Source organism: Stegostoma tigrinum, chromosome 12, assembly GCF_030684315.1.
Source record: "Stegostoma tigrinum isolate sSteTig4 chromosome 12, sSteTig4.hap1, whole genome shotgun sequence".
Taxonomy (NCBI): Eukaryota; Metazoa; Chordata; class Chondrichthyes; order Orectolobiformes; family Stegostomatidae; genus Stegostoma; species Stegostoma tigrinum.
Genome location: NC_081365.1, coordinates 59,767,418 through 59,795,173, shown reverse-complemented (window position 1 = coordinate 59,795,173; position 27,756 = coordinate 59,767,418). Strand labels below are relative to the sequence as shown.

At 40.7% G+C, this 27,756-nt stretch overlaps 1 protein-coding gene across 2 annotated transcripts; it reads left to right on the top strand.

The window, feature by feature from the left end:
- The first annotated feature begins 190 nt into the window (after positions 1-190).
- LOC125456832 (superoxide dismutase [Cu-Zn]-like) lies at positions 191-27,756 on the top strand. Of its 2 annotated transcripts, XM_059650353.1 has the most exons (6): positions 191-1,314; positions 18,444-18,537; positions 22,189-22,258; positions 23,060-23,177; positions 26,033-26,081; positions 26,183-26,300. In XM_059650353.1, exons 1-6 carry the CDS (start codon positions 1,246-1,248, stop codon positions 26,194-26,196), a joined length of 414 nt encoding a protein of 137 aa, XP_059506336.1. In that variant the 5' UTR covers positions 191-1,245; the 3' UTR covers positions 26,197-26,300. The 2 variants fall into 2 exon arrangements, with proteins under 2 accessions (XP_059506336.1, XP_048396235.1); XM_048540278.2 differs by lacking the exon at positions 26,033-26,081 and having other exon boundaries at positions 209-1,314; positions 26,183-27,756.

Sequence of the window (27,756 nt, the reverse complement as noted above, 5' to 3'; positions counted from 1 at the left end):
TATCCCACCTACCTCCCCACCTATACTCTCTCCACCTATCTTCTTTACTCTCCATCTTCGGTCCGCCTCCCCCTCTCTCCCTATTTATTCCAGTTCCCTCTCCCCATCCCCCTCTCTGATGAAGGGTCTAGGCCCGAAACGTCAGCCTTTGTGCTCCTGAGATGCTGCTTGGCCTGCTGTGTTCATCCAGGTCTCTCACTTTATCAGTGAAATGAGTGTACTGTTTTTGAGTTGTATTTTCCCTTCTAAGTGTAAGGGGCTTAAAGGATAGACGTGAGAAAGAACCTGAGCAATGGGGGTGTGATGTGAAGTAAGTCTGCCTTGCTAGTGAACTTTTGAGGAAACTTAGCATAAGGGAAATAGCATTCAGGAGGAATCAAAATGAACGAGAAATTTGCTCGAGTCAATGTTTAGTTTTGTTTTATGTTCCATATAATTCTGGATGTTCCTTCAGTGATTGATGTCCAAGGCAGAAGTTAACTGTTCGTCATATGGTATCTTTTTAAAAAAAGTTTGTACAGCTTTTGATTACTGTTATGGTTGTAATCGTTTACCGAATTCACATTTAAATGAATTTCCAATCTCATTTAATGCTCTTGGTTATTAATTACTAGTTTAGATACTTGAATTCTTAATGTGGACACTATATCGAAAAATTTGTTAGTGGCAAGGCAGTGATCCACCTCATTGGAAAATACAGTTCTACCTGTATAATCTTTACAATGCGTTAAACATTGTGTAACAATGCAAGTGATTCAGTAAGTCGGAGAAATCTCTTCGGCTTGTAAGAAAGAACGAGGGCGTCGTATGCCATGTAGCTGAGAATCGATTTGGAATTAGTAATTTAGGAGTAAATTTCTGCGGATGTTGGTGTCGCCACTGAAAATAAAAACAATTGGCTGTCACAGGTGGTCAGGCAGCATCTATAGAGTGAGTAACGTTCTGAGTGTAGGTGACATTAATTATCCATCAGTCAATCCAAGTCCTGCTGTGAGCCGATTAAACGCTAGCTGATCGTGATCATGGTTGAAAAATCCAGGAGAAACTGGAAGAGACTGTATTCAATGAAGAAAGTTAGCGAGTAAGATTGGGAATGCGTACAGTCATGTTAGGCAACTGTCCAGCCTCGCTGCTCACCTGGGGCTCTTCTGCTGGAGGTAGGACACCGAGCCCTCTGCGCATGTGTGGAGTGAGCTGCCTTTGGCGGTTTTGATCCGGTCGGGGAGTCTGCGGCGTGTGGAAGCCATGGCCAATGCCGTTTGTATCCTCACAGGTCACTTCAGTATCTTTGGAGTGGTCTTCTTCAAGACGGACGTGAGTAGTGGACACTACTCGAATTGGGACGGAGCTGTGTTGTTACTGAGTTTGTGTCCCACTTGGTGTGCTTTATACCGCAGAACGACACAGCCCGCAGCTAGCTCCCCCGGCCTTCTCCCAAAAGCAAAAATAGTCCGGACTAAAACATGCGTCCTCCTGGTTTCTCCTCCCCCACCCGTGCCAGTTGATTTGATTTTGGGCTCAGTTGGCTATGGTGTAATATTTTCTCTAACGACGGCGGGGAGGGCGGGGTGTAACACTTTTTTTGAAGTCTCCATTTAATGGGAATTTGTAACTGGGCACTTCAGTAATTCTTCTTTCCACCCCCGCCGCGCCAAAGCATTCTCTGGGCATTTTGAAATTCTCCAAGTTTCTAATAAATTTTCACACGTATGGCAGTGCTGAATTCCAGTTCTAGCATTAACAGTGCCAGAATAAAATAGAGCTGTACTGTCCATGCTGCAAAAATGAAACAGTCAAACACTTGTTTCTCCATACTTGTTGCTTGGCTTGCTGGGTAATTCTGTCATTTGCTGTTCTAATCCGATCAAATAGTACTGTATAATTGTCACGGATCATTTTATCAGCAAGGTACCAACAAAAAAAAACTAGTCCAATATCACATTGCCTGACTGGGTGAAAAGAAGTCTGGTAAATGTGGACTCCAAGTCTTCTGATTTGGGGTGCAATCCCTATTTTTCTCTTCTCTCGACAAAGTCATGACCCAGTTACCTTACCAGGACTTTTCTGGTTACATTTCCAATGTAACAACAGATGCAGTCCCGCAAATGTCTTGTGTAACCTCAGTGAACCTTTTGCTGAAACTATATCCCCTTCTAAAGAGCAATAGCTGCCTGTCTTCCATTAAGTAAAACGCTTGCAAGTGCTAAAGACATTTTCACAGGTATACAGAAAGTAAGTGGATGAGAGGTACATAACAGGACAGTGGGTGAGGGAAGGTTTAGTCTGACCCCTAGTTGGTGAGGTTTGTACGTCCAGGAAAAGGGCTCAGCCCAAAGTCCGTTGGGAAGAAGACACTTTCCCAAGATTTTCAAAGGATCATGGTTCACGTAAGTTAGTTACTTCAAGTTTGCTGATTTTTAAAAATATCATTATTTCAACAATGCAGAGTTAGCATAAGGCACAATGTCTTATTCTCTAACAAATATTTCTGTTTAATGTGGTCACTGTTTAAAAAACATTTTGATCCTTAGGTAATTTTAGAATAAAATTAAGATATGTACTAACACTACCAGCATGAACAGCAGTTTGCATGGTTCTTATAAATCAGAACTGCTAAAACTGTGATGATTCATTTATCAGTGAAATAGTCAAGTTGTCAAATGCTTATGACGTTATTTTCTGTCTCAACTTTTCTGCTTTTCTGTTGTAAATTCAATAAAGGAACATGGCAGTGCTGAAGTTTGGAATAAACTTTGACTAAAATCCACTCATGCCAACATAATGGTCAAGTTTTTATTTTTGTTTTGTCCCAGGAATGGCAAAATTGAAAATAGCCCTTCAAATTCACACCTAGGTACGACTTGGCCTGGTCCCACATTGTAACCCAAATAAGTTACTTTTGACAAGTCAACTTTTAGCCAGTTTATAACCAAACTGGCTCTTTTGTAGCTAATCAAACAGTTCAATCAAGTGGTGCAAATGCTCTTCCTAGGTTTTGCTGAAACTGACTGTCTTTGATGTGAAAAGCCCATTATAACTTCTCAATGAATTCATTGGAATGTTAGTCATGATGTTTGGAATTAAAAATACATGACTTTGCATTGATAAAATTCATCTGCTGTTATGAAAACAGCATTTATTTATTTATTTGGCTGTATCAACAGAACTCAAACCATCTCCAGCCAGAAGGGCTGAGTGAATGATCCAGTAGTCCTTAGCAACATGTCTTCAGACATTTCTGTTTACTTCAGTGATATCAAGGAACAGTTTTTGAAGCATTGGCTACAAAAAAAGCAATGGATCCTTCAATATTCTGGCAATGTTACAAAAGATTTGTGCTTAAGAACATGCTGCTCCCCTAGCCAAACTGCTAGAAAAACTAGTCAACAAAATACTAGTCCAATATCACATTACCTGACTGGGTGAAAAGAAGTATGGTAAATGTGGACTCCAAGTCTTCTGATTTGGGGTGCAATCCCTATTTTTCTTTTCTCTCTACAAAGTCATGACCCAGTTACAAGTAGCTATTCTTCTTTAGAAGGGGATATAGTTTTTGCAAAAGGTTCACTGAGGTTACGCAAGACACTTGCTGGACTGCATCTGTTGTTACATCCTGAATTAGAAATGTAACCAGAAAAGTTACAAACTAGCATCTTTCCAACAATGTGTAGAATTGCCAAGGTCTGTCCTGTTACAGCAAAACAGGACAAATCAAACCTAGCTACTTATTGCCTCATGAGTTTGTCTCCATTGTTAGTAAATTGATGTAATAACATCTTCCAGTATCTATGTACCTATCCAAATATTTTTTAAAATGTTGCTATTGTACCTGCCTCAACCACTTGCTCTGGCAGTCTCTTCCTTAATAGCCACCTGCTCAGTAACACCCAGTTTGGATTCCAGATAATCTATTAAGACCTGACTAAACAGTTCTTCAGAAGCTGATACTAGATTAGAAGGAAATGTTTCCAGTGATGATTGGGGTTTTGCCACTCCCTGGCATCTATGGCACATGTGACTACATCTTTATGTAACCCTAGCTAATAAAAATAATATTTTAGGCCTTGCTTTCCCAAATGCTTAAGTCACCCACAGTTGGAATTTTGAAAGTTACTTGTAATATTTCATCGTGATACTTAGATGAAATTAGCAGCCGATGGATCACTGTCTGTTGCTCATTGGCTAGAAGTTTAAGTGATCTCCATTTCCTTATTACTAATTAGCCTTTCAAGTAATAATGCACTGGCATTGATTCTTCTGACTGAATTTCTGAGTTGGCTGTTTGGTATAATTCTTTCACATCAGTATATCTGCTTGTATTGGTTCTCGTAAAGAACTTGGGCAAAACATGTCAATCTTATTCTGAAAACGAAAAAGTGCTGGAAATCACACCAGGTCAGACAGCATCCATGGAGAGAACAAGCTAACATTTTGATTCTAGAAGATTCCTCATCATGGTGTGAATCTTATTCTATTTACCTTCATCTTATCCAAAATAACTTCAGAAAATTTCATTGACTAGCTGAATATCTGAGTTGTCTTTCTGTTTCAGAGACTCCTCCTTCTACTTTGCTAATTCTCTGGGGGCAAGATGTAGTTTGAGGATCAATTGAATTCCTAGATGACTATAAGAAGTGTAGGAACACACAAGCTGGCGATCAGAGCAAAAACAGGGTATGAGATGGATCTGGCAGATAAGGCTAAAGATAATCCAAAGAGGTTCTGTAGTAATAGGCTGGCTAGGAAGAGAATAGGTCCCTCTAAAGATCAGCATGGCCATCAATGTGTGGAGCACTGGAGATGGGGGAGATTTTTAATGAATATTTCTCCACAGTGCTTACTGAGGAGAGAATCATGGATGCTAAGGAAATAAGGGAAACAAGCGGGGATGTTTTGGACTGCACTTGGAGTATGGTGTATAGTTGTGGTCACCCTGTTACTGAAAAGACATCACTAAAATAGAAAGTGTGCAAAGAAGATTTACGAGGATGTTGCCAGGACAAGTAGGCCTGAGTTGTAAGGAGAGGTTGGCCAGGATAGGATTTTATTCCTTTGAACTTGAGAATGAGGAAAGACCTTTTATTGGGGTGTATAAAGTCATGAGGGGCATTGATGGAATGAATGCATAGGGTCTTTTTGGTGGGGATTGGGAATTGAAAACAATACAGCATAGACTTAAGGTGATGGGATAGATTTAAGAAGGACCTGAGGGGCAACTTTATCATGCAGAGTAGTAGGTATATGGAAGGGACTGCTAGAGAAAGTGGTTGAGGCAGGTACAATAGCAACATTCTTAATAAATAAATAAATTTGGATGGGGGAAGGGTTTAGTGCGATATTGACCAAATGTGGGCAGTTGGAACTAGCTGAGTGGGCAGCATGGACCAGTTTGGGCCAAAGGATCTGTTTCCATGCTGTATTACTCTGACTCTAAATAGTCAAACAGTCAAGATGCAATCAGCATCTTTCTCCTGTCACACAGTTTCTTTTACTTCCATTGTTTTTCCATTGGAATTTGTTTCACTGTGAACTACAACTTCTCCCCATTTATTAAATCACTCCTTGATTCAACTGTGTACTGAATTCTCTTCAGTTAAGCCTCTGAACAGCAGATGGTATAATCAAATAAAAGCAAACTTTGTTTCAGTTTATCTGCAAACTCAATGCCAGAGCAGGCAGTAGATCTGGTGGCAGCTGTGGAGAAAGTGATGGGATACAATTTGAGTCTGATATGACTCCTTCAGAAGTGAAATTGGTTGGAAAATAGTGTTAGTTATATTTTTGAGGTAGAGCAAGAACAATGGGAACAGGTGGTGTGGAGGTTCAATGCAAAAGGCAAAGGGATTTCCAATTGAGGTGACAGAAATAAAGATATAAAATAGATGTAAATTTAAGTGTGGAAGGGTAAAAATGGGTCATTTTGGCTGAGAGCAAAGTAAATGACACAAATCGATGTGGGGAAGGAGGGGGAGAAAAATGTAACAAAGGACACGTGACGTGAAGTCAGGCACTGAACTTGTAGAATTCAATGTTTAAGTCTTTTATAGGTTATGAAGTGCTTTAAGTGGAAAATGAGATGTTGCTCCTGAAGCTGTCATTATTCTCCATTTGGAACATTTGTATGTCCAGGAACATAAAAACATTAATAGGAACAAGAGTTGGCCTTTTGGCTCCTAATCTGCTTTGCCATTCAGCAGGATCATGACTGATCTGACGCTCATGTCCACTTTCCTACCCTTTTTCTCCAAAACCCTTTTTTTTTCCCCCCTAGTGATCAAGAATCTATCTCAGTATTAAATATACACAAGGACTCAACTGTCAAGAATTGCATGTTTCAATGAGATCACCTCTCATTCTTCTAATTTGCATTTTGAAGAGGTGGCCCTTTAATCGAAAATGTTTGTCATTTCCTCCCTCCTCATTAAATGATGAAGGAACCTCGTTTATAAAGTGAATGCCTGTCAAAACGCAATTAACCCTTGTCCTGAAGAGTGCTCACGACAAAATCTCATCACTGACTAACTAGTTGGCAACTAGTTGGCAACTGCTTCATTTTTCGTTTTGAAAAGCAAAATTCCAAAATAAGTAAAATGCATGACCTGAAAGTAGACAAAGTAATGTCTCAACTATTCAATGGGGGCACCTGCCCCAGCAACCAAAATATTTGACCCAAATTTTATTTTGAGCCTGAACTTTTAATTTTTATTCTATTTCATGTGGGATGACTGGTTGTAAAAGGCTTTTTATTTACTGTATTGCGTCAGGAAATGCTTTACCCACTTCTCTGCATCAGCAGTACAGCTCAGTGTTGCTCACATAAAACAGTGGGCGTTCTGTCTCTTGGAAAGATAAACCCTCACCTCACCTGTTGTCAATGTAGCCTGAAGGACACAAATGTGAGCATGAGAGCAATGTGGTTTATTAAAATGGCATGCAGCTGAAGGTTAAAATAATCCTACAGTTAGAATGGATTGTTCTCTCAAAGTAGTCACCCAGTCTGCATTTGGTTTCACCCAGTGTGAAAGAGATTGCATAGTGAGTAGCAAATGCAGTGGACTTGATTGACCAAAGTGTATGTAAAATGTTACTTAAATTGAAGCGTGTTTGAGGCCTTGTACAATGAGAAGAGAGCAGCTGAATGGACAAGTGTTACATTTTCTGCAGTTGGACGGGAAAGAGTCAGGAGAAGTGACCAAAGTGTTTTTAGGAGTGAACAAATGTGTCCTGGAGGGACCAGTTCCTTTGCAATCCTAACAGTGAAGGAAAGGGGAAGAAATTGGTTCAGAGATATAAGGAACTGCAGACGCTGGGGAATCAGGTAAGGTGGTGTAGAGCTGGATGAACACAGCAGGCCAAGCAGCAGCATAGGAGCAAGAAAGCTGACATCTCGGGCTGAGACCCTTCTTCAGAAATGGGGAAGGGGATTCTGAAATAAATAGGGAGAGGTGAGGCGGAAAAGAAGACGGGTAGAGAAAATAGGTGGAGAGGAGACAGACCGGTCGAAGAGGCAGGGATGGAGCTAGTAAAAGGTGAGTGTCGGTAGGGAGGAGGTGGGGTGGGATGAAGTTAGTTGTTGGAGATGGGGGTGGGGCTTGAGGTGGGAGGAGGCAATAGGCGGAAGGAAGGACAAGTTAGGGAGGTGGGGGGGGCGAGCTGGCCTGGCTTTGGGATGCGGCAGGGGGAGGGGAGATTTTGAAGCTTGTGAAGTCTTCATTGATAACATTGGGTCGCAGGGTTCCCAAGTGGAATATGAGTTGCTGTTCCTGCAACCTTCGGGTAGCATCGTTGTGGCACTGCAAGAGGCGCAGGATGGACATGTCATCTGAGGAATGGGACGGGGAGTTAAAATGGTTTGGGACTGGGAGGTGCAGTTGTTTAGTGTGAACTGAGCATTGGTGTTCCACAAAGCAGTCCCCAAGCCTCTGCTTGGATTCCTTGATGTAGAGGAAGCCACAACAGGAACAGCGGATGCGGTATACCGCATTAGCAGATGTGCAGGTGAACATCTGCTTGATGTGGAAAGTCTACTTGGGGCCTGGGATGGGGGTGAGGGGGGAGGTGTCAGGGCAGGTGTAAACTTCCTGCGGTGGCAGGAAAAAATACGAGGTGTGGAGCGGGCAAGGGAGTCCCGGAGCCATTGGTCCCTTCGGAAGGGAGATCAGGGTGGGGATGGAAAAATGACTTTGGCGGGGTTGGATTGCAGATGGTGGAAGTGTCGGAGGATGATGCATCGGATTTGGAGGTTGGCGGGGTGGTACGTGAGGACAAGGGGATTCTGTTTTTATTGCAGGGAGGGTGTGTGAGATGAATTGCAGGAAATGTGGTTGAGGGTGTTCTTGACCACGGGGGTGGGGGGTGTGGATGGAAATGTTGCGGTCCTTGAAAAACGAGGACATCTGAGATGTATGGGAGTGGAATGTCTCATCCTGGGAGCAGATGCAGTGGAGGTGAAGGAATTGGGAATAAGGGATGGCATTTTTTTTTTTTGTTTTGTTTTGCTGGGAGGAGGTGTATTCTAGGTAGATGTGGGAGTCTGTGGGCTTGAAATGGTTATCGGTTTCTAGGTGGTTGCCTGAGATGGAGACAGAGGTTCAGGAAGGAAGGCGAGAGAGTTATCAGATGGTCCAGGTGAACTTAAGGTTGGGAAGGAATGTGTTGGTGAAATGGCTGAACTGTTTGAGCTCTTCGTGGAAGCATGAGGCAAAACTGATTAGTCAACAATGTCACAGAGGAAGAGGTGGGGTTTAGTGCCAGTGTAGGTCCAGAAGAGGGATTGTTCCACATTGCCTGCCTCTTTGCAGGTTTAGCTCGGGCCCATGTGGTACCCATGGCCACCCCTTTGTCTGTAGGAAGTGGGAGGAATTGAAGGAGAAGTTATTGAAGGTGAGAACGAGTTCATCTAAGCGGATGAGGGTGTCAGTGCAGGACAGGAAGAAGCAGAGGACCTTTAGGCCTTCTGTATGGGGAATGCAGGTGTATGTGGACTGGACGTTCATGGTAAAGATGAGGTGTTGGGGGCCAGGGAATTGGAAGTTCTGGAGGAAGTGGAGGGTGTGGGTGGTGTCACGGACATAGGTAGGGAGTTTCTGGACCAAAGGGGAGAAAATGGAATCCGGATAGGTGGAGATGAGTTTGGGGCAGAGCAGGTAGAGACAATGGGTCGACCAGGGCAGTCTGGTTTTTGTGTTTTGGGAAGGAGATAGAAGTGGGCGGTGCAGGGTTGGGTCACAAATTGCAAAATCTCCACTCCCTCTACCACATCCCAAAACCAGTTCAGCTCGTCCCCACCTCCCTATCCTGTCCTACCTCCCACCTCAAGTCCCACCCCATCTCCTACTTACTAACCTTATCCCGCCCACTTGACCTGTCTGTCCTTTCAGGACTGACCTATGTCCTCCTACCTCCTCACCTTTTACTGGCTCCGTCCCCGCCTCTTTGACCGGTCTGTCTCCTCTCCACCTATCTGCTCCTCTATCCATCTTCTATCTGCCTTCCCCTCTCTCCCTATTTATTTCAGAACCCCCTTCCCCTCCCCCATTTCTGAAGAAGGATCTTGGCTCGAGACGTCAGCTTTCCTGCTCCTCAGGTGGTGCTGCTTGGCCTGCTGTGTTCATCCAGCTCTACACCGTTGTTATCAAGGAAAGGGGAAGATGTCTTTAGCAGTGGCATCCAGATGCATTTGGTAGATATGGTAGAGGATGATCTTTTGGATTTTGTTTAGAAATGAGTAGGGTGCCAAGTGAGGACAAGTACCTTGTTCATCCTCTGGGATGTAGAGGAAGGAGTGATGTCAAATGTAGGAGATGGGTCAAACATGGCTCAGGATCCTGTTCACCACAGTGTGGATAGAATCATTGGTTGACAGAAAAGGTCATGTCAGGGTTGTCGTGGCATTATTGATACAGATGACACCACAATAGAGAAACTGGAAGAATGGAATGGAATCCTTGATAGCCTGTGAGGACGTGTAATTGAGGTAACTTTGGGAGTTGGTAGGCTATTCATTAAAAGCCTAGTCTCCAGAAATGGAAACACAAGTCAAGGAAAGGGAGGAAGAGTCTAGTGAAAGTGAGAGGAGGATGGAAGTGATGAAGATAAGGTTATGGATGTTGCTTACATGTGCTTTAATAAGGCCTTTTACAAGGTCTCTGGTAGGCTGGTCCAGAAGATCAAATCACATGGCATCCATGGTGAGGTGGCAAGATGGATACAAAATTGACTTGGCCACAGAAGAGAGGGTATTATGGTAGTTCTGACAGGAGGTACGTGACCAGTGGTGTTCTGCAAGGATCAGTGCTTGAACCTTTGTTTGGAATATAAACGACTTGGATAAAATTGTAGGTGGTCTGGTTGGTAAGTTTGCAGATGGTAAGAAAATGATGGAGTTGTGGGTGGTGAGGAAGGTTGTTTAAAGAGTACAGCAGGATATAGATCAGCTGGAAAGTTTAGCAGAGAAATGGCAGATGGAGTTTAATCTGAAAAGAATGAGGTGATGCATTTTGGGAGATCAAATGTAAGTGGAAAGTATACTGTAAATGGCCAGACCCTAGGAGCATTGTTATACTCAGAGACCTTTGGGGCCCAAGTCCCTAGCTGTCTGAAAATGGCCACAAAAGTGAATATGCCTTTGTTAATAGCTTATGGCATGCTTATCTTCATTAGTTGGAGAATTGAGGATGAAAGTTAGCCTTTCGAGTTGCAATGGTTAAGACTTTGGTCAAGCCAAGCAGTTCTGGTCACTGCACTATAAGAAGGATGGGGAAGCTTAGAGGGTGCAGAAGAGATTTACCAGGTTGTTGCCCGGATAAGAGTGTTTTAGTTACAAGGAGAGGTTGGACAAAGTTGGATAGTTTTCCCTAGAGCATTGGATCCTGAGGGGTGACCTCACAGATCTCTATAAAATTGAGAGGCATGAGTAGGGTGGATATTTGGGGTCTCTTTTTCTCAGGGTGGAAATGTCAAATACAAGGGGGACCTAGCTAAAAGGTGGGAGGGAGAAAGTGTAAAAGATGTACAAGGATTTTTATTTAACGCTGAAGGTAATAGATGTTTGGAACATGCTGCCAGGGAAAGTAGCAGAAACAGACACAATAGTTGAGTTTGAGGCATTTAGACCAACAGATGAACAGCAAAGAATAGAAGGTTGTGGACTATGTCCACATAGATGGGATTATTTCAGAATAACATAATTGTGGACAGAAGGACCTGTTGCTGTGCTTTACTGTTCTATGTGCTATTTCCACATCTACATCTCTTCACTTGTAACTGTCTGTATGAGATATTATAAGTTATTTGTCAGATCTGCTGTTTCTGATCTTTTATACTTGACACTCCATAAATAAGGATGGTGTGTGAATGGATTGAGCTACCAGAGGAAGTGGTAGAGGTAGAAAATATTACATTTAAAAGACACTTGAGTAGGCACTTGAACAGGAAAGGTTCAGAGCAACTGCAGGAAATGCTACACTTGCCCCCCCGCCTCCTCCCTCACCCCTATCCCAGGCCCCAAGATGACTTTCCACATTAAGCAGAGGTTCACCTGCACATCTGCCAATGTGGTATACTGCATCCACTGTACCCGGTGTGGCTCCCTCTACATTGGGGAAACCAAGCGGAGGCTTGGGGACCGCTTTGCAGAACACCTCCGCTCGGTTCGCAATAAACAGCTGCACCTCGCAGTCGCAAACCATTTCCACTCCCCCTCCCATTCTTTAGATGACATGTCCATCATGGGCCTCCTGCAGTGCCACAATGATGCCACCCGAAGGTTGCAGGAACAGCAACTCCTATTCTGCTTGGGAACCCTGCAGCCCAATGGTATCAATGTAGACTTCACCAGCTTCAAAATCTCCCCTTCCCCCACCGCATCCCAAAACCAGCCCAGTTCGTCCCCCCCCCCCCCCCACCCCCCAACTGCACCACACAACCAGCCTAGCTCTTCCCCCTCCACCCACTGCATCCCAAAACCAGTCCAACCTGTCTCTGCCTCCCTAACCTGTCCTTCCTCTCACCCATCCCTTCTTCCCACCCCAAGCCGCATCTCCATCTCCTACCTACTAACCTCATCCCACCTCCTTGACCTGTCCGTCTTCCCTGGACTGACCTAACCCTACCTACCTCCCCACCTATACTCTCCTCTCCACCTATCTTCTTTTCTCTCCATCTTTGGTCCGCCTCCCTCTCTCTCCCTATTTATTCCAGAACCCTCACCCCATCCCCCTCTCTGATGGGTCTGGGCCGGAAACGTCAGCTTTTGTGCTCCTGAGATGCTGCTGGGCCTGCTGTGTTTGTCCAGCCTCAGATTTTATTATCTAAGGTTCAGAGGGATATGGATCATAGGACTAGTTTCAATTTGGGTTATCTTGTTGACATAGACAAGTTGGTCTGTCTTTGTGCTGTAAGACTCTGAATCTATAAGTGTTAGGTTTGCAGGAATGCTGTTATTCAATCCACATATTTTTCTTAATTTCTCTTGTGTTTGTAAATTTAAAAAAAATTCTCTAACTTTAAGTGATCTAAACCACTGTTCCCACAGCATTTCTATTTACCTTGTAAATTCTACAAATGTCTGTTTTGATTTCTCTCTTGTAGTCCTGAATTTTAGGTTAACAATCTGAAGGTAGAAACTGATTAGCATTCAATATTGCCTTTTTTTCAAAAAATAAGTTTCTTAGCCTGTAGGTTGCTCATCTGAGAAACTGGTATATACAATCAGTTGTACCTGTTAAAACACCTGGAATATGTAGTCCAGACAGCTTCTGGCCACTTCATCTGTTTGGCAACCTACATCAGCCTCAGTAAATTTAAGTATTAAGCATGGATTCTCATTTCAACCAAATTCTTCATTGGAATCAGAATCATCCTCTGACCTAATTCCCGTTCATTACTTCTTTATTCTGAACTTTGCTACAGCCAACTCATGTTGTCAAATTTCCTCATCTCTTTAGAGTTCAAGCTTTTTAAATTCCATTTCCTTCTTCATTTGTTTTGTCTTAACTCTGTTTTCTCATTCAAAATCTGTTTGTCGCTCTCATTCAGAGTTTCTGTTCATTTCTAAGCAGTTGTGAGATCTCAATTTCATGTTGCCATTCCTTTAGTTTTAAATGCTGGATAATCACTAAATATCTTCTAATGAGATCCAGCTTTGATTTCTACATTAAGTTGATCTCTCAGCCAAGCCTTGGTCAAAGAGTTCAAATACTCCATTGTTATAGAGTCAAAGTCTAAGGCATGGAAATAGACCCTTCGGTCCAGCTAGTCCACGCTGAACATGATCCCAAACTAAACTCCCACCTGCCTGCTCCTGGTCCAGATCCCCTCAGGCCTTTCCTGAGCCTTCCCCATTCATGTACTTAAGTGTCTTTTAAACATGGTAGCTATGCCTGTATTCAGCAGGAAGTTCATTCCACATGCCGATCACCCTCAACTGTTTTTTTAAAACACTATCTTCTATTTCAAGAAAACTCTTAGCAGCACTTTAAACCACTTTCAAAACTGCAGTTTTTTTTTCACCACAGCTGTGGTGTCCAGCGCTTCCTTGTCCCCCTTCCTTTTTAAAAGAAGACACAGTTAAGTCAAATCCCAGAATAAAATCTTGTTTCAGAGATCATACTGCTTTTCAAAGTCGCAGACTTTCACTGAAGTTGAGCACACAAGGCTGTCATTTGTCTTGTAACAATCAAATAGAAGCTTCCTAGACTAACGAAATAAAAATAAAATAAACCAAACCAAATCAAACAGCTAAATAGAACAGTCTTAATGATTTATGGATGAATACAAGGTCTGTGGTTTGTTTATAGAATCTCAACAGCGCAGAAGTAGGTTCTTTTTTAGTCTGAGTCCACATCAACCTTCCCAAGTCCAGACCCATCCTGCATTATCCCCACACTCTGCATTTCCCACTGGGAAATCCACTTTTCCTAGACATGATGGGTAATTTAGCATGGCCAATCCACGTAACCTGCATAGGTTTGGACTGTGGGTAGAAACCAGAGCACATGGAAGAAACCCACCCAAACATGGGGAGAATGTGTAAACTCCACACTGACAGTTGCTAGACGGTGGGATTGAATCCAGGTCCCTGTTGCTGTGAGGCTAACCACTGAACCACCATGCCACCCTATGGGCAAATATGACCTTAATTTGTACAAAGCACAGTTCAACATGTATGTGTGTCAATTCAATCAATGAATATGGACTACGGTAATACAATTAATGTTACTGAACTTGAACAACTTTAGAAATGGGAAATCTGTTGGTAAATTTTGGCCAGAACACATTAGATTCCTGAAATGACAAATTCCAATTTTCCATGGAAGCTTTTAACAACTAGATGAGAATTTTGCACGTGAGCAGTGATGGGCCTGTTTGAATGCATTAATCTCTCATTAACTAACATTGTCTCATTTATGCAGTTTGCTGTTTTCTCAGTCAGCGCAGAAAAAACTTGACAGTGACAATCCCTAACATGAAAATCAAGATCATAATAAGTCAGATGTAGGAGCAGAAGTAGGCTAACTTAGAAGTGAAGGTACTGTTGCCATCACCCAAGTCATTAATATATATTGTAAATGATTGTGACCCTGGCACTGATTCCTGTGGCACTTCACTAGTTAGAAGTCGTCATCCTGAAAATTCCCCCTTTCATCCTAACTGTTTACTATTGGTTAGCCAATCCTCTATTCATGCTAGTATACCACCCCCAACACCATGGTCTCTTACAGAAGTAGCCTTATATATAGTACCTTACCAAATTCCTTTTGGAAACCCAAATAAACTACATGCACTGATTTGTCTTTACCTATCCTGCTTGTTATCACTTGAAAGAACTGTAATAAATTTTCAGGTGTGATTTACCCTTTATGAAGTCATACTGACACTGCTATGCTTTATTATTTATTTCTAAATTCTCTACTATAACATTCTGTATAAAGGATTCTAGAAATTTACCAATATTAAATTTTAAGCTAATTGGTCTGTAGTTTCCTGTTTTTATCTCTTATTTTGAGTAAGGAATTAGGACACAAAGGTATTAAAGAAGGGGGCAGTTGGACAAAGCCCCAGAGAGCCAATAGCCATCCACTAGGGTTAACAGTCCTCAGCTGTCAAAGAGAATAGTTGGTTCACACAGGCCCCTCTATGTCTCAGAAAAAGCACCATCTAAATATCAAAGGTACGACGAGTTAATATTCCTGACAGAAGAATTGGTGGAGAAGCTACAGAGCATTTTGGAAGACATATAACTGGCCTGTAATTTTAGAGACTAAATTCTGATTTAGCTTTTAAGTAAGCGTGATTTGTATTTATTGGAACATCAAATTATTAGAACCGTGTTTTATTCAGGAATAGTTAGCGTTTAGAAGGGATTTATTTGGTTTGTTAATAGTTTATTTGATTTATTCACTCATGGTGAGGCGAATAGATTGTTACTTGATTTGTGAAGTGAGCATCAGGGATTTATTCTATTTATCTACCAGAAGTTATTGAAAGTAAAGTTAGGACCTGGATGAACACAGCAGGCCAAGCAGCACCAGGGGAGCAGGAAAGCTGACGTTTTGGGCCTCGACCCTTCTTCAGAAACATCAGCTTTCCTGCTCCCCGATGCTGCTTGGCCTGCTATGTTCATCCAGCTTTACACTTTGTTATCTCATTCTCCGGCATCTGCAGTTCCTACTATCTCTGAAAGTAAGGTTAAACCACTTTTCACCTCGTTTTTAGATTATAGGGCAAGGTGCTCCTTTTTTGGGTGTTTCAGGTTTCATTCTCAGCGGGGGAGACATGTCAATCTCTGTCTTATAACATGTCCTCCTTAGTAAAGATAGATCCAAGGTATTTGCTCTATCATCTCTTTGTTGTCCAATATGAATTCATCTGATTCTAATGGCATGAAACCTACACTTGTCTTCACCAGTCTTTTTTCTTCACATATCTATGTAAGCTTTTGCAGTCAGTTTTTGTTTGCCACAAGCTTACCTGCATATTCTATTTTCCCCTTCTGAATTAAACCCTTTGTCTTCCTCTGAATTTTAAATTTCTCCTAATCTTCAGATTTGCTGCTTTTTCTGGCCAAATTCTCTTTGCCTTTTGTCTTTAACACTGACACTATCCCTGATTTTCCCTTATTAACCATGGTTGAGCCACCTTTGCTGTTTGACTCTCGTGCCAAATGGGGATGTACAATTGTTTGAAGTTCATCCATGTATTGTTTAAATGTCTTTTATTACCTATCTACCATCAACCTGTTTCGTATCCTTGGCTAGGATACGCTGGCCAATGTGTGTCTGATACCATCAAAATTAGCTTTCTTTAAGTTGAGGACCCTAGTTTCAGATTTAATTGTCAACTTATTGAAGGATTCTACCATATTATGGTCACTCTTCCCTAAAGGATCTTGCAGCACAATGTTGCCAAATAATCATCTGTCTTTGCACAATACCCACTCTAGGATGGCTTGCTTTGTAGTTGGTTCCTTGACATGTTGGTCAAGGAAACCGTCCCTCATACATTCCAGGAAATCATCCTCTGTCGCAGTTTCATTTGTCCAATCAGTCTGTTGTATGAAGTCACCCATAATAATTGCTATATCCTTATTGCATATATCTCTCACCTCCTCTTTGATACAATCCCCAACCTCTCAACTACTGTTTGGTGGTCTGTACATTACTCCCACTAATGTCTTTTTTCCCTTTGGTGTTCTGCAGCCCCAACCATACAGATTCCACATTGTCCAAGTTGATGTCCTCCCTTACTGTTGCATTAATCTCCTCCTTGACCAGCAATGGTACCCACCTCTCTTCCCTTTCCACCTATCTTGCCTGAAAATTTGAATAACTCCTGGGCATTGAGTTCCTATCCTCTGTCACCCTAGAGACAGGCCTTTGTGATCCCAATTACATCATGTCCATTAATAACTGTCTGTACAGTTAACTCACCCACCTTATACAAATGCTCCTCGCATTGAGATACAGAGCCTCAAGATTTTTTTGATAGTTATTACCCTCTTAGAATCGTGGTGTAACATGGCCCTTTTTGATTTTTGTCTTTGGTTTTTCTGCCTTCCACTGTCACTCTTCCCTTACTGTCTTTTGTTTCCCTTCCCTCTGACTTCCTGCATTGGTTCCTGTCTCCCTGCCTTATCATTTATTTTCAGTTTTTATTATTTTTTTGCTCATCTTTAGTTGGTTTTTAAAGATTTTCCAACCCTCTGTTTTAGCACTAATCTTTGCCACTTTGTGTATATTTCTTTCAATTTGATACTATCCTTACCTTACTTGGTTAAGGATGGTTGGTTTATCCTCTTTGTAGAATCCTTGTTATTAAGAATTCCTTTGCTGAGTCATTACCTATTTTCATAAATGTCTGTCACTGTTCAAGTATCTTTTCTGTTCAACTCCTATTCCTGCTGCTCACCAGAATCTATTCCAGACCTCCATCCAGCCCAAATTCCTCAACGCCTCAGGGCACATGCCATTGGCAACACCACCCGCAGCATTCATCTACAAAGTTTTGACATTAGCAAGACACCAGCTTCACCACACCTTGACAGATGTGAGGCTCACTCAATTCAGCACTTAAATACTGCACTTTGGAACTCACAGACACCTTTTCATTATAATACTGATCCCAGGCTGCTTTGCGCAGAAGGGTAGATGCTCATCTCATGCGTCGAAACAGGGTGCATCTCAGGGTTCTTAGCTTTCTTTCCCAGCGCTCACTCAGTGTTTACTTAGACACAGTATCTCTGTCTTGCTCCAGCACACACAGCATATCATGTTCAGCACCAATACACCATCACATCACTATTGTCAATCAGCGCTGTGTTCTGTCATCAGTTAGAAAAGGTGGTGAGCTGCCCTGAGTGCGTAAGAAATGCAGAGGTTAGAAAGGATTAATAGTTTGGCAGGGAAATGGGTTGAATGAGAACCATTGAGGGAAGATGCTACATGCAACATATAGAGTGATAAACCATGAACAGGGTACTGTTGCAGAATTAGAGTAAGTGTAAGATAGCAGAATGACGATCATTGCACTTAACCTTGTGGCGGACAGAAATTCAACCTTATTGCTGTATTGTTGCACATTCCTCCATTCCAGTGGACACTTCACTGACCCAGCTGGTTATTTCAGATCAAACTGATGTGTTTGATACAGTGCACAGTTGGGATTAAATATGCCATGATTTTCATGACAAAATCAGTTGTGCTCAGAGGGAAGCAATCTGGACCCAGTAAGCTCTTCAAAAACTGATGTAGCCAGAAAAAATTCAGCCAAATGTGGAAGGTCAAGAAAGGTAGTTTTCAGCCAAATGTGTATATCACTCATCGACATTAAGGCATTTATATATTCATTTGTTAATTATCGTTGTGTATTGTAGAAATTAATTTTCATTAAATTGACTTTCCAAAGCCAGTGTCATTTGTTGAATTAGGAATTTGATTTTACAGGTAAGTGACTGTGTGATTGTAAAAGGAGAATTTACTGGACTGCCTCCAGGAAAACATGGCCTTCACGTTCACAGCTTTGGTGATTTAACAAATGGTATGAATCAAATATTTACCATTTATAATTACATGGTGAAAAATAATTGTAATACTTGTGCAATTTTAGTTGAGTAATCTTCACCACTAACAGGGCAACAGAATAAATGCAAATAATAATTACACGTCTTAACCTGAAGGCAGTGACGACAAAGTCAGATTTCTTTGAGACGTAAGTTATCTGTCATATTTCAAGCACTTTGTTTTTCCCATCGAGGCATTCAAATTTTCTGAAGTCTGAAGAACCTCTTTCCATTTTTTGCTTGATACGTATTTGTTCAGTTATTTCACACATTTGTAAGTTCTGCTTTCTCATATGGAATAAAACATCATGGATGTCGTCGTCATCATAAATAAAGTATGCCCATAGAATGTTGTATTGTATCCATCTCACCCGGGTGCTTGGCTAACCAGTAACAAATGATAGCGGATGTCCCAAAGTGCAAGTTATATCAGTGCCTGGGAATTTTGAAGTGCATTAATTCTGATCGTCCCAAGGCACCAATGAGTAACATGAAGGGCATTTTTATTCTGTTGTTTTGCCTTTGGAGCAACAGAATCCTATGTAAGATGACTTTTTGGCTTGGAGCTAAAGGTTATGTTTTCCTCACGTCAGACATCCAGGTAGATTTATGGCAATTGTATGGAATAGCTTCAGAGAGAGAGGTATGCATTACTTATCCAGTCTTAGAGAATGGAAGATCTGAAATGTACAAATGCCTATTTAAGAGTTCTAAAGTCATGCTTTGGTGTCTTGGATCACAGAGTGAATCCAAACAGGTCTTTTTGGATTAAGTGAAATGTAATTAAGAAAAGGCTTGTCAAAAGCAATTTGCTTAAAAATGAACATTTATGGAGTAATAATAAAAAAATTAAAGAAAGGAATATTTCTTAAGTAAATAAGAAGGAGGGGGAAAAGACAATAAGCTTCACCCACCTCTGCCTGTTGGGGCCCCTTTGAGCAATGACTGGTCTGGAGGCTGAAGTTGTTCCCATCACTAATAACGATCTCGGTCCAAGGTGAAGGCCAGTGACTTGGAACAAAAATCTCTCTATTGTACAGTGTACCAAACAACAAGGCACAGATAAACAGCAGATTGTGCTATCTTTGGCATGTACAAGAATGTTCACAAGACTCATTCAAGGTGATACAGTTGTCAAGTATCAACAAGTTTAGCCCTTCAGTCCATCCTATACATCAGTTTATGTAATCATTTATAATGTAGCTTAAATTGCAGAGAAGTATAGAGCCAAAGAAATCTGAAGCACATTATGGATATATAGACGTTTTTAAAAAAAAACGTAACTCAGAAAAGCCAATCAGTTACACGTGAATGTGGAGGGTCTGTTCTTCTTTAGAATGTAGTAGTATAGACAAGGTAACAAATCCTGAAAGCTGCTTGCCAATACACTGCAGGCAGAAGATAGTGTAAAACTTTACAGTCTTGACAAATCAACAGGGAATCTACAGATTACAATTTTGTTGGATATTTTAAGATCTTAATAGGGCAACAGATGGTTTGATGAATCTATTCCTCAACAATATCACTGCATGATTGCTCACTCTAATTCAAATATCTGGAAACAACAAAAAAAGGGTTGCAAATGGCGGATTCATTATGGAAACAACAATGATGCTGTTGGACAAGAATTAAAAATCTCCTTCATGCTTTTGTTTTTTTTGACCTATATCCCAGTTAAGTACTAATGATATTACAAAATTTTCTTGTTTCCAAATTGGACACAATGGATTGAATTTTTCTGTGATGTGATTAACACCAGAAAATAAAATCATTATTCCCCAATGTAACCAGAGAATTCTAACAATTGCTTGTAGTATTAATTACACTGCCCAATGGGAATTTATCTTTACAGATCTAGTAATTGACAGATGTCCAGTTCTGATGCAACATTTAAGCCACTTGTCGTTGAATAATAAAAACATTGATCACAAGAGGTTGACTGATTATAGCCCTCATTATGTATCATGCCTGCTGTGTTTTGTTGCCCAGCATATGGGAGAAGAGTCTTTAATTGTTCGATTTTTTTTTTTTTTTTTTTTTTTTGAGAAACATGGTTCAGAGAGGTGCATTGATGGAATTGGGCTCAAAATGGTGCAGGCGTATAAAAATTTAGTTCTTTTGTCTGCACTACCTTTGAGAATCAAAAGCACAGTTACTTTATACAACCAGAGCTCCATAGCTTCATATCAGCTGACATAAAAGAAAGTAGTCATAACTGGAATCAGTTAAATATTCAGTTTACTTGCCCAGCCTTGTTGAATATAGTACATACTTGAAGAGTGAATGACATTTTTAATTTCAAAGATATCCTTTATTCATATATAATTGATACATATACATGGCCACAAATACAGATCAGTTCCATATAATAACATATGAAGAAAACAAGCAAACATTGGAGATAACGAGGTGTAGAGCTGGATGAACACAGCAGGCCAAGCAGCATCAGAGGAGCAGGATGGCTCACGTTTTGGGCCTAGGCCCTTCTTCAGAAAAGCTTTCTGAAGCAGGAAGACTGATGTTTTGGGCCCAGACCCTTCTTCAGAATGCTTTTCTGAAGAAGGGTCTGGGCCCAAAACATCAGTCTTCCTGCTCCTCTGATGCTGCTTGGCCTGCTGTGTTCATCCAGCTGTATACCTTGTTATCTCAGATTCTCCAGCATCTGCAGTTCCTACTATCTCTCAAACATTGGAGTTTGACTGTTTCCAACAAGCAAACCAAAGGCATCTCTTACTTATACAAGACTATTTTTCAGGCATTTGAGGCACCAGGAGGGTCCAGTGACCGAACAGACCCTCATTTAACTTCAGCAGGAAGACCATGCCTCAGAATCATTCTATTCCCTCTTCCTTTATTTATCTCTTTTTTGTTATTCAGGCAAAGCCCTTGCATACACTTTCTAGTTGGAGTTATATTTCAACCAATGACAGGTGATAAAACTCATCAGCTTCTGAGATGACTCTACTTCGTATATATTTGCAGAATTATCTTAAATCAACTTGTTCAGACATCTTTGGGACAGGTGTTACTTGAACCACAGGCACTTCTATATATTTGTGTACAATTAACTAATTAGTTCACTATAGCTCTTTGCCTTTTTATATTTAATTCTTAGGTATTTAACATCCATTTAAGAATTAGGCACCACTATTTTATACTCTGACATGAAGGACTGTAAGGACGTCATGATGTGTATTTGAAAGGTTCCTGCACTTGTTAATAACTTCATGAAGGAATTCTTACTCACAAAGGTGTGTAGTTTTTAGCCATTAAGCTCTGCTACTTAAAAGAAAAGATGATCCTTTAATTAAGAAAGATCTCTTCCTCTGGTAGTAAGCCCAAAACCTCTTGTGTCTTCTAAGGTGTGGACTGAGAAATCCTTGCACCTTCATAGGGAAAACCATAGGAAGAAGTAGGAGGGTATGTGTCTGCTCAGTTGAATTTGAAATTCTTTGCATCAACGTTGGTGGAATGTAACATTTAATGCAAAATTTGAATGCTTAAAGTAATACCTTGTTTGGAAAACACTTACTTTTTGAAAACTTATTGCTGACCACCCTTGCATCCTTTCCTGTCCTGTTGTAAAAAGCTAGTTTTGCAAAGGCACTTAGTGGAATTATTTGTTTTAGATTGGATTAGTGCAGGACCTCACTACAATCCAAACAATGAAATACATGGTGCACCAGAAGAGAACAACAGGTAAGTTCTGTTTCAGTTGTTCTATTCAAATAAAATGAAAATGCTGTTTTTAATAAAGATATACTGATTTTGGATGCTTTGAATTCTGACATGTATGTCTTCTTTGTATTTTGTAAAATGTTGGAGCTTTTTCTTTCTCCTCCAATGAAATATTCAATTCTGGATACAGAATAGGGTATGTAGATCAAGAATGTCAGGTTTCTGCTCATTTTATGCTGCCTTGTGATATTTTGAGATCCTTCTCTGAGGGGTGCTGTGCCTGCAAGAGGAGCAAGCCAACATCATTTTCACAATGAGGCAGGTCTGAAAGCTTTAAGCCTACTTCTGTCATGCATCTTTTTTGAAGCTATCCAGCAAACTTGTATCTGTCACTATGCGCAATCTGTCTTCTATGCAAGGGCTGTAGAGTGATGGGCAACAAGGATTGAAGAGCCTGAGGTAGGTTTATTTTCAGAAACATGGATCTGTTAAACTTTTTCATGCATGGAGCAATATTTGTATGCAATCCATATCGAAGGCATAAATTTAAGAATTTCACAGTGAAATGAAGAAATGTAAGGAGTCTGTTTTGCTGAGAGTGTTGTTTGGACAGGAAATGTCTTTGAAAAAACTGTGTGTATATATAATTTAATTAAGGAAATGGGTTACATTTGCACAAAAGTGTGTTTGATATTAGCACCATTGACCCTTTACCCAATCATTCTTTCTAATTGCATCTGTATTACAATGGACTGCATGGACTTACTCTGTAACATAAAATTCTATGATGTTTTAAAACAAAACACTTTTCAATCCAAATAGACATGCAGGGGACTTGGGCAATGTGGAAGTGAATGAAGATGGTTTGGCTAAGCTGGATATGGAGGTTCAACATTTCCACCTGACAGGAATTCATTCTATTATTGGACGCTCTCTGGTGGTGGGTACCAAAATAGCCTTCTAGGCTATTAGTAACTATACCATCATGTTAGACCAGACTCAGTTCCAGTCTCAACTTCTTCATTGTCAGGTTTATACTTTCCTGGTGGATGAATTTAAGTCATAGAGGTGTACAGCACAGAAACAGACCCTTCGGCCAACCAGATATCCTAAATAACTCTAATCCCATCTGCCAGCATTTGGCCCATATCCCTGTTAGACCCTTCCTATTCATATACCCAGCCAGATGCCTTTTAAATGTTGTAATTGTACCAGCTTCCACCACTACTTCTGGCAGTTCATTCCATACATGAACCACCCTCTACATGAAAATGTTGCCCCTTGGGACCCTTTTAAATCTTTCCCCTCTCACCTTAAATCTGTGCTGTCCATTTTTGAACCGCCCTACCCTAGGGAAAACACTGGTCGATTTACCTTCTCCATGACCGTCATGATTTTATAAACCTCTATAAAATCACCCCTCATCCTCTGATGCTCCAGGGAAAATAGCCTCAGCCTATTCAGCCTTCCCTACAGCTCAAACCCTACAACGCTGGCAACGTTGTTGTCAATCTTTTCTGAACCCTTTTCAAGTTTCACAATATCCTTCCTCATAGCAGGTAGATCCAGAACTGCACACAGTATTCCAAAAGTGGCCGAACCAATGCCCTGTACAGCTGCAATATGACCTCCCAACTCCTATACTATTACACTGACCAACAAAGGCAAGCATACAAAATGCCTTCTTCACAATCCAGTCTACCTGCAACTCCAATTTCAAGGAGCTGTGAACCTGCACTACAAGGTCTCTTGTTCAGTAACTCTTCCCCAGGACTTAGCATTAAGTGGAGAAGTCCTTCCCTGATTTGCCTTTCCAAAATACAGCACCTCGCATTTATCTAAATTAAACTCCATCTGTCATTCCTTGACCCATTGGCCCACCTGATCAAGGTCCCCTCAAACTCTGAGGTAACCTTCTTTGCTGTCACTACACCTCCAATTTTGGTATCATCTGCAAACTTACTAAACATTCCTCCTGTGTTCACATCTGTGTCATTCACGTAAGTGGCCGAAAAATTTGTATACCAATAAAAAATGTTCTTAGTGAAAATATATTTACAAACTGTGAGAAACAATCTATTTGGCATGGGGGTCAATGTAGCAATGCTCTGTATATGGTACTCTTTCTGAGTAAGTATTAGAAAATGTGTTTGATAGTTTAACATGATAGTAAATTATAGTCAATCATCCATAAACATTGAGTGGTTAAACGCTAAGTTAAACAATGTCTCCACAGATATCGAGGTACTGTCCATTACCTTAATCCTCATTAGTACTGTCTTAGCTCTGGTCTCCCTGATATAGGAAGGATATTGTGAAACTTGAAAGGGCTCTTAAAAGATTTACAAGAATGTTGCCAGCATTGGAGGGGTTGAGCTGTGGGGAGAGGCTAAATAGGCTGGGGCAATTTTCCCTGGAACATCAGTGGATGAGGTATGACTTTATAGAGGTTTATAAAATCATGAGGGGCATGTATAGGGTAAATAGGCTAGTCTTTTCCTGAGGGCATTGGTTTAAGGTGAAAGAGGAAAGATTTTAAAAAGGATGTACACGAGGCAACTTGTTTATGCAGTGGATGGTGCATGTATGGAATGAGTTGCCAGAAGAAGTGGCAGAGGCTAGTACAATTACAACACATAATAGTCATCTGGATGAGTATATGAATAGGAAGGGTTGACAGGGATATGGGCCAAATGCTGGCAAGTGGGCTTAGATTTATTTAGGATATCTGGTTGGCATGGACGAGTTGGGCCGAAGGGTCTCTTTCCATGCTGTACACCTCTGACTCTAAGCTCCCTGAAAATGTCACAGCCTTTTTTTCATAAGATTTAGATCTGTTCGTCTGTACAGCCACTTAAGAATCATGTGTATATATATTTAAAAGCGGTTCACTCTCTAATTCTTATCTCCAGAGTGTAAAAGTGCAGTTAATGCAACTTGTTTGTAATAGGACCACCCTCTCATTCCAGACTTTACATCACCTCCGAAGGAAAGTTTTTTTTTAAAAATAAAAATAAAGGAACTCCAAATTTTCTCCTAGCACTTAAATAATAATTGGGTTGTTAGAGATTGTTGTGGACCAATAAAGACAAGGCAACATTCTTAGAAGTATAGAGAAAAGCTTTACCTATTAGCCTAGGTGTTCAGTGAGGAAGGGGATAGTTATACAACACTTAAATAGACCCTTCAGTCCAACTTGACCATGTCAACCAGATATCCTAAACTCCTCAGTTCTGTGGAAGGGTCACCGGACCTGAAACTTTAACTCTGATTTTTTCTTCACAGATGCTGCCAGACCTGATGAGCTTTTCCAGCAACCTTATTTTTGATCCTAAACTGATCTAGTCCCATTTGCCAGCATTTTGGCCCAGATCCCTCTAAACCAATCTAGATGCCTTTTAAATGGCAGCTTGTTCCATACTTGCACAACTCTGTGTGAAGATGTTGCCCTCAGGTGCATTTTAAAACTCGTTCCTCTCTCCATAACTATAAGCCTGATAGTTTTGGACTCCCTTACCTGACGAAAAATATCTCGGCTATTCACCTTATCCATGCCCCTTATGATTTTATAAACCTCTACAAGGTCACCCCACAGCATCCGACGGTCCAGGGAAAATAAAGTCCCAGCCTATCCAGCCTTTCCTTATCACTCACACACCCTCCAGTCCCAGCAATATCCATGTAAATCCATTCTGCACTCTCTCTCTCTCTCACGTTTAACAACATTCTTCCTATAGAAGGGTGACCAGAATTGTACACAGTATTCTAAAAGTGGCCCCTTAATGTCCTGTACAGATGCAACATGATGTCCCAACTCCTGTACTCAGTGTTCTGATCAATGAAGGTAATTGTACCAGACACCACCTTTTCTACATTTTGTGAGTAAATATCATATAATGATACTGAATGCAATGGTAATATGCTTGTATGTGTTATTTTCAATAGATTCACCAGAATGAAGATGACTTAGGAAAAGGTGATAATGAAGAAAGCCTGACAACAGGAAATACTGGAGAGGGTTTAGCATGGGGAGTGATTGGAATTTGTCAGGGTAATATTTTGGAGGAAGTCTTAAAAAAATAAATCTAACTAATAAAGTTGTTAGTTCACATTACAAAAGCTATATTTATCTATGATTGAGTGTTTGCTAAATGTTCCTTGTTTGTGGACATGTAAATACATTTTCCAGCTGAAAAAATTTTTTGTTTCTGCATAAGCAAAGCTATTTTCTTTCAGCTTTTTCCAAAATGAATTATTTTAGGTACCAACCATTCTTAGGAAATGTTCCTTTCCAATTTTTGTGAAACAGTGCTGGTTACCAGAAAATTTGATTTGAATCAAATGTCAATTGTACTCTGATGTCTGCAGTTCTATTTTGTATCATGCTGTAGCATTAAGTGTACAGAAGTAGGCTGCAGCACAGAATGATAACACTTCGCAACATTTTATTTCATTGAGCTACACTTTTAAGAAGTCTGAGAGTGAAACTAAAGCTAAAATGTTTTTATGGAAGATTAGATGTATTAGTGTCTTTAGTTGTTTGTATCAATGTAAAAATGTTTTTCAATAAGTATTTTAGCATGTGAGAATATTTATATTAAGTACTGTACTGATGTTTTTGCTGAAATGTCACTTCTGAAATTTAGTTAGTGACAAAATAAAAATTCATCTCCTTTTCATTGAAGTTGTTATGGATGCAAATTGTTAAGCTAATATGACTGGGAAATTTGTAGGTCTCGTCATAACAATGTTCTCATGAGTTTGACATCAGTTGGGAGTTGGGAGGTAAGACCATGCAAATGATAGAAACTAGTACCACACCTTCTCCTGAGGAGCTGACTGAAAATAGAGCTGAAATACTGGAGAGGTGCATATGCAAACTCATTGAAAATTTTGAATTGATGTGCAGGATTAATTGGAGCTGATCATAGAGCATTGATTGAGTGGAATTTCTTTCTATTCAAGAAATCCAGCAACTCCATAGTAGAAGCTGCTGTACTGTGTGAATTCCTCTGTTGCCCCTTGACTGTGTGAAATTCGGTGTCTCCTTGATACTGTTACTTTGGAATCATCCCAAAATTGATGAATCACTCACCTGTTCTGAAGATGATGATGACCTGGCAGCTATGAGCTCAAATGGCTCACTACTTATTGTAGCATATGACTCCCAAGGACAGTTGAATGATACAAAAAGTCAAAAGATTATGGATTTTGACAGCCAGACTTGTATGTAGAATTTATTTGGCCTGCCATGCACCTTAGAGAAAATAATATACGTAATCCAGGGAATCTTTAGTGAAACAAAGTTGCTAAGAGAAAAATCCTGAATGCTTTGTGAGATCTGAAGGCTTACATAGTCATGATGAGAATGTGTGGATTGACATAATCCCTCTTTGATGCTACCTCAGTCACTTGCTTTTCCCCCTATGGGCATGTCCTCTTTAGGCTTGGTAATTGTAGAATCTTCAATGGGGAAATTGCTGTAATAGTATTCCTCTTGTGTGTGAGAGTGAAAAATG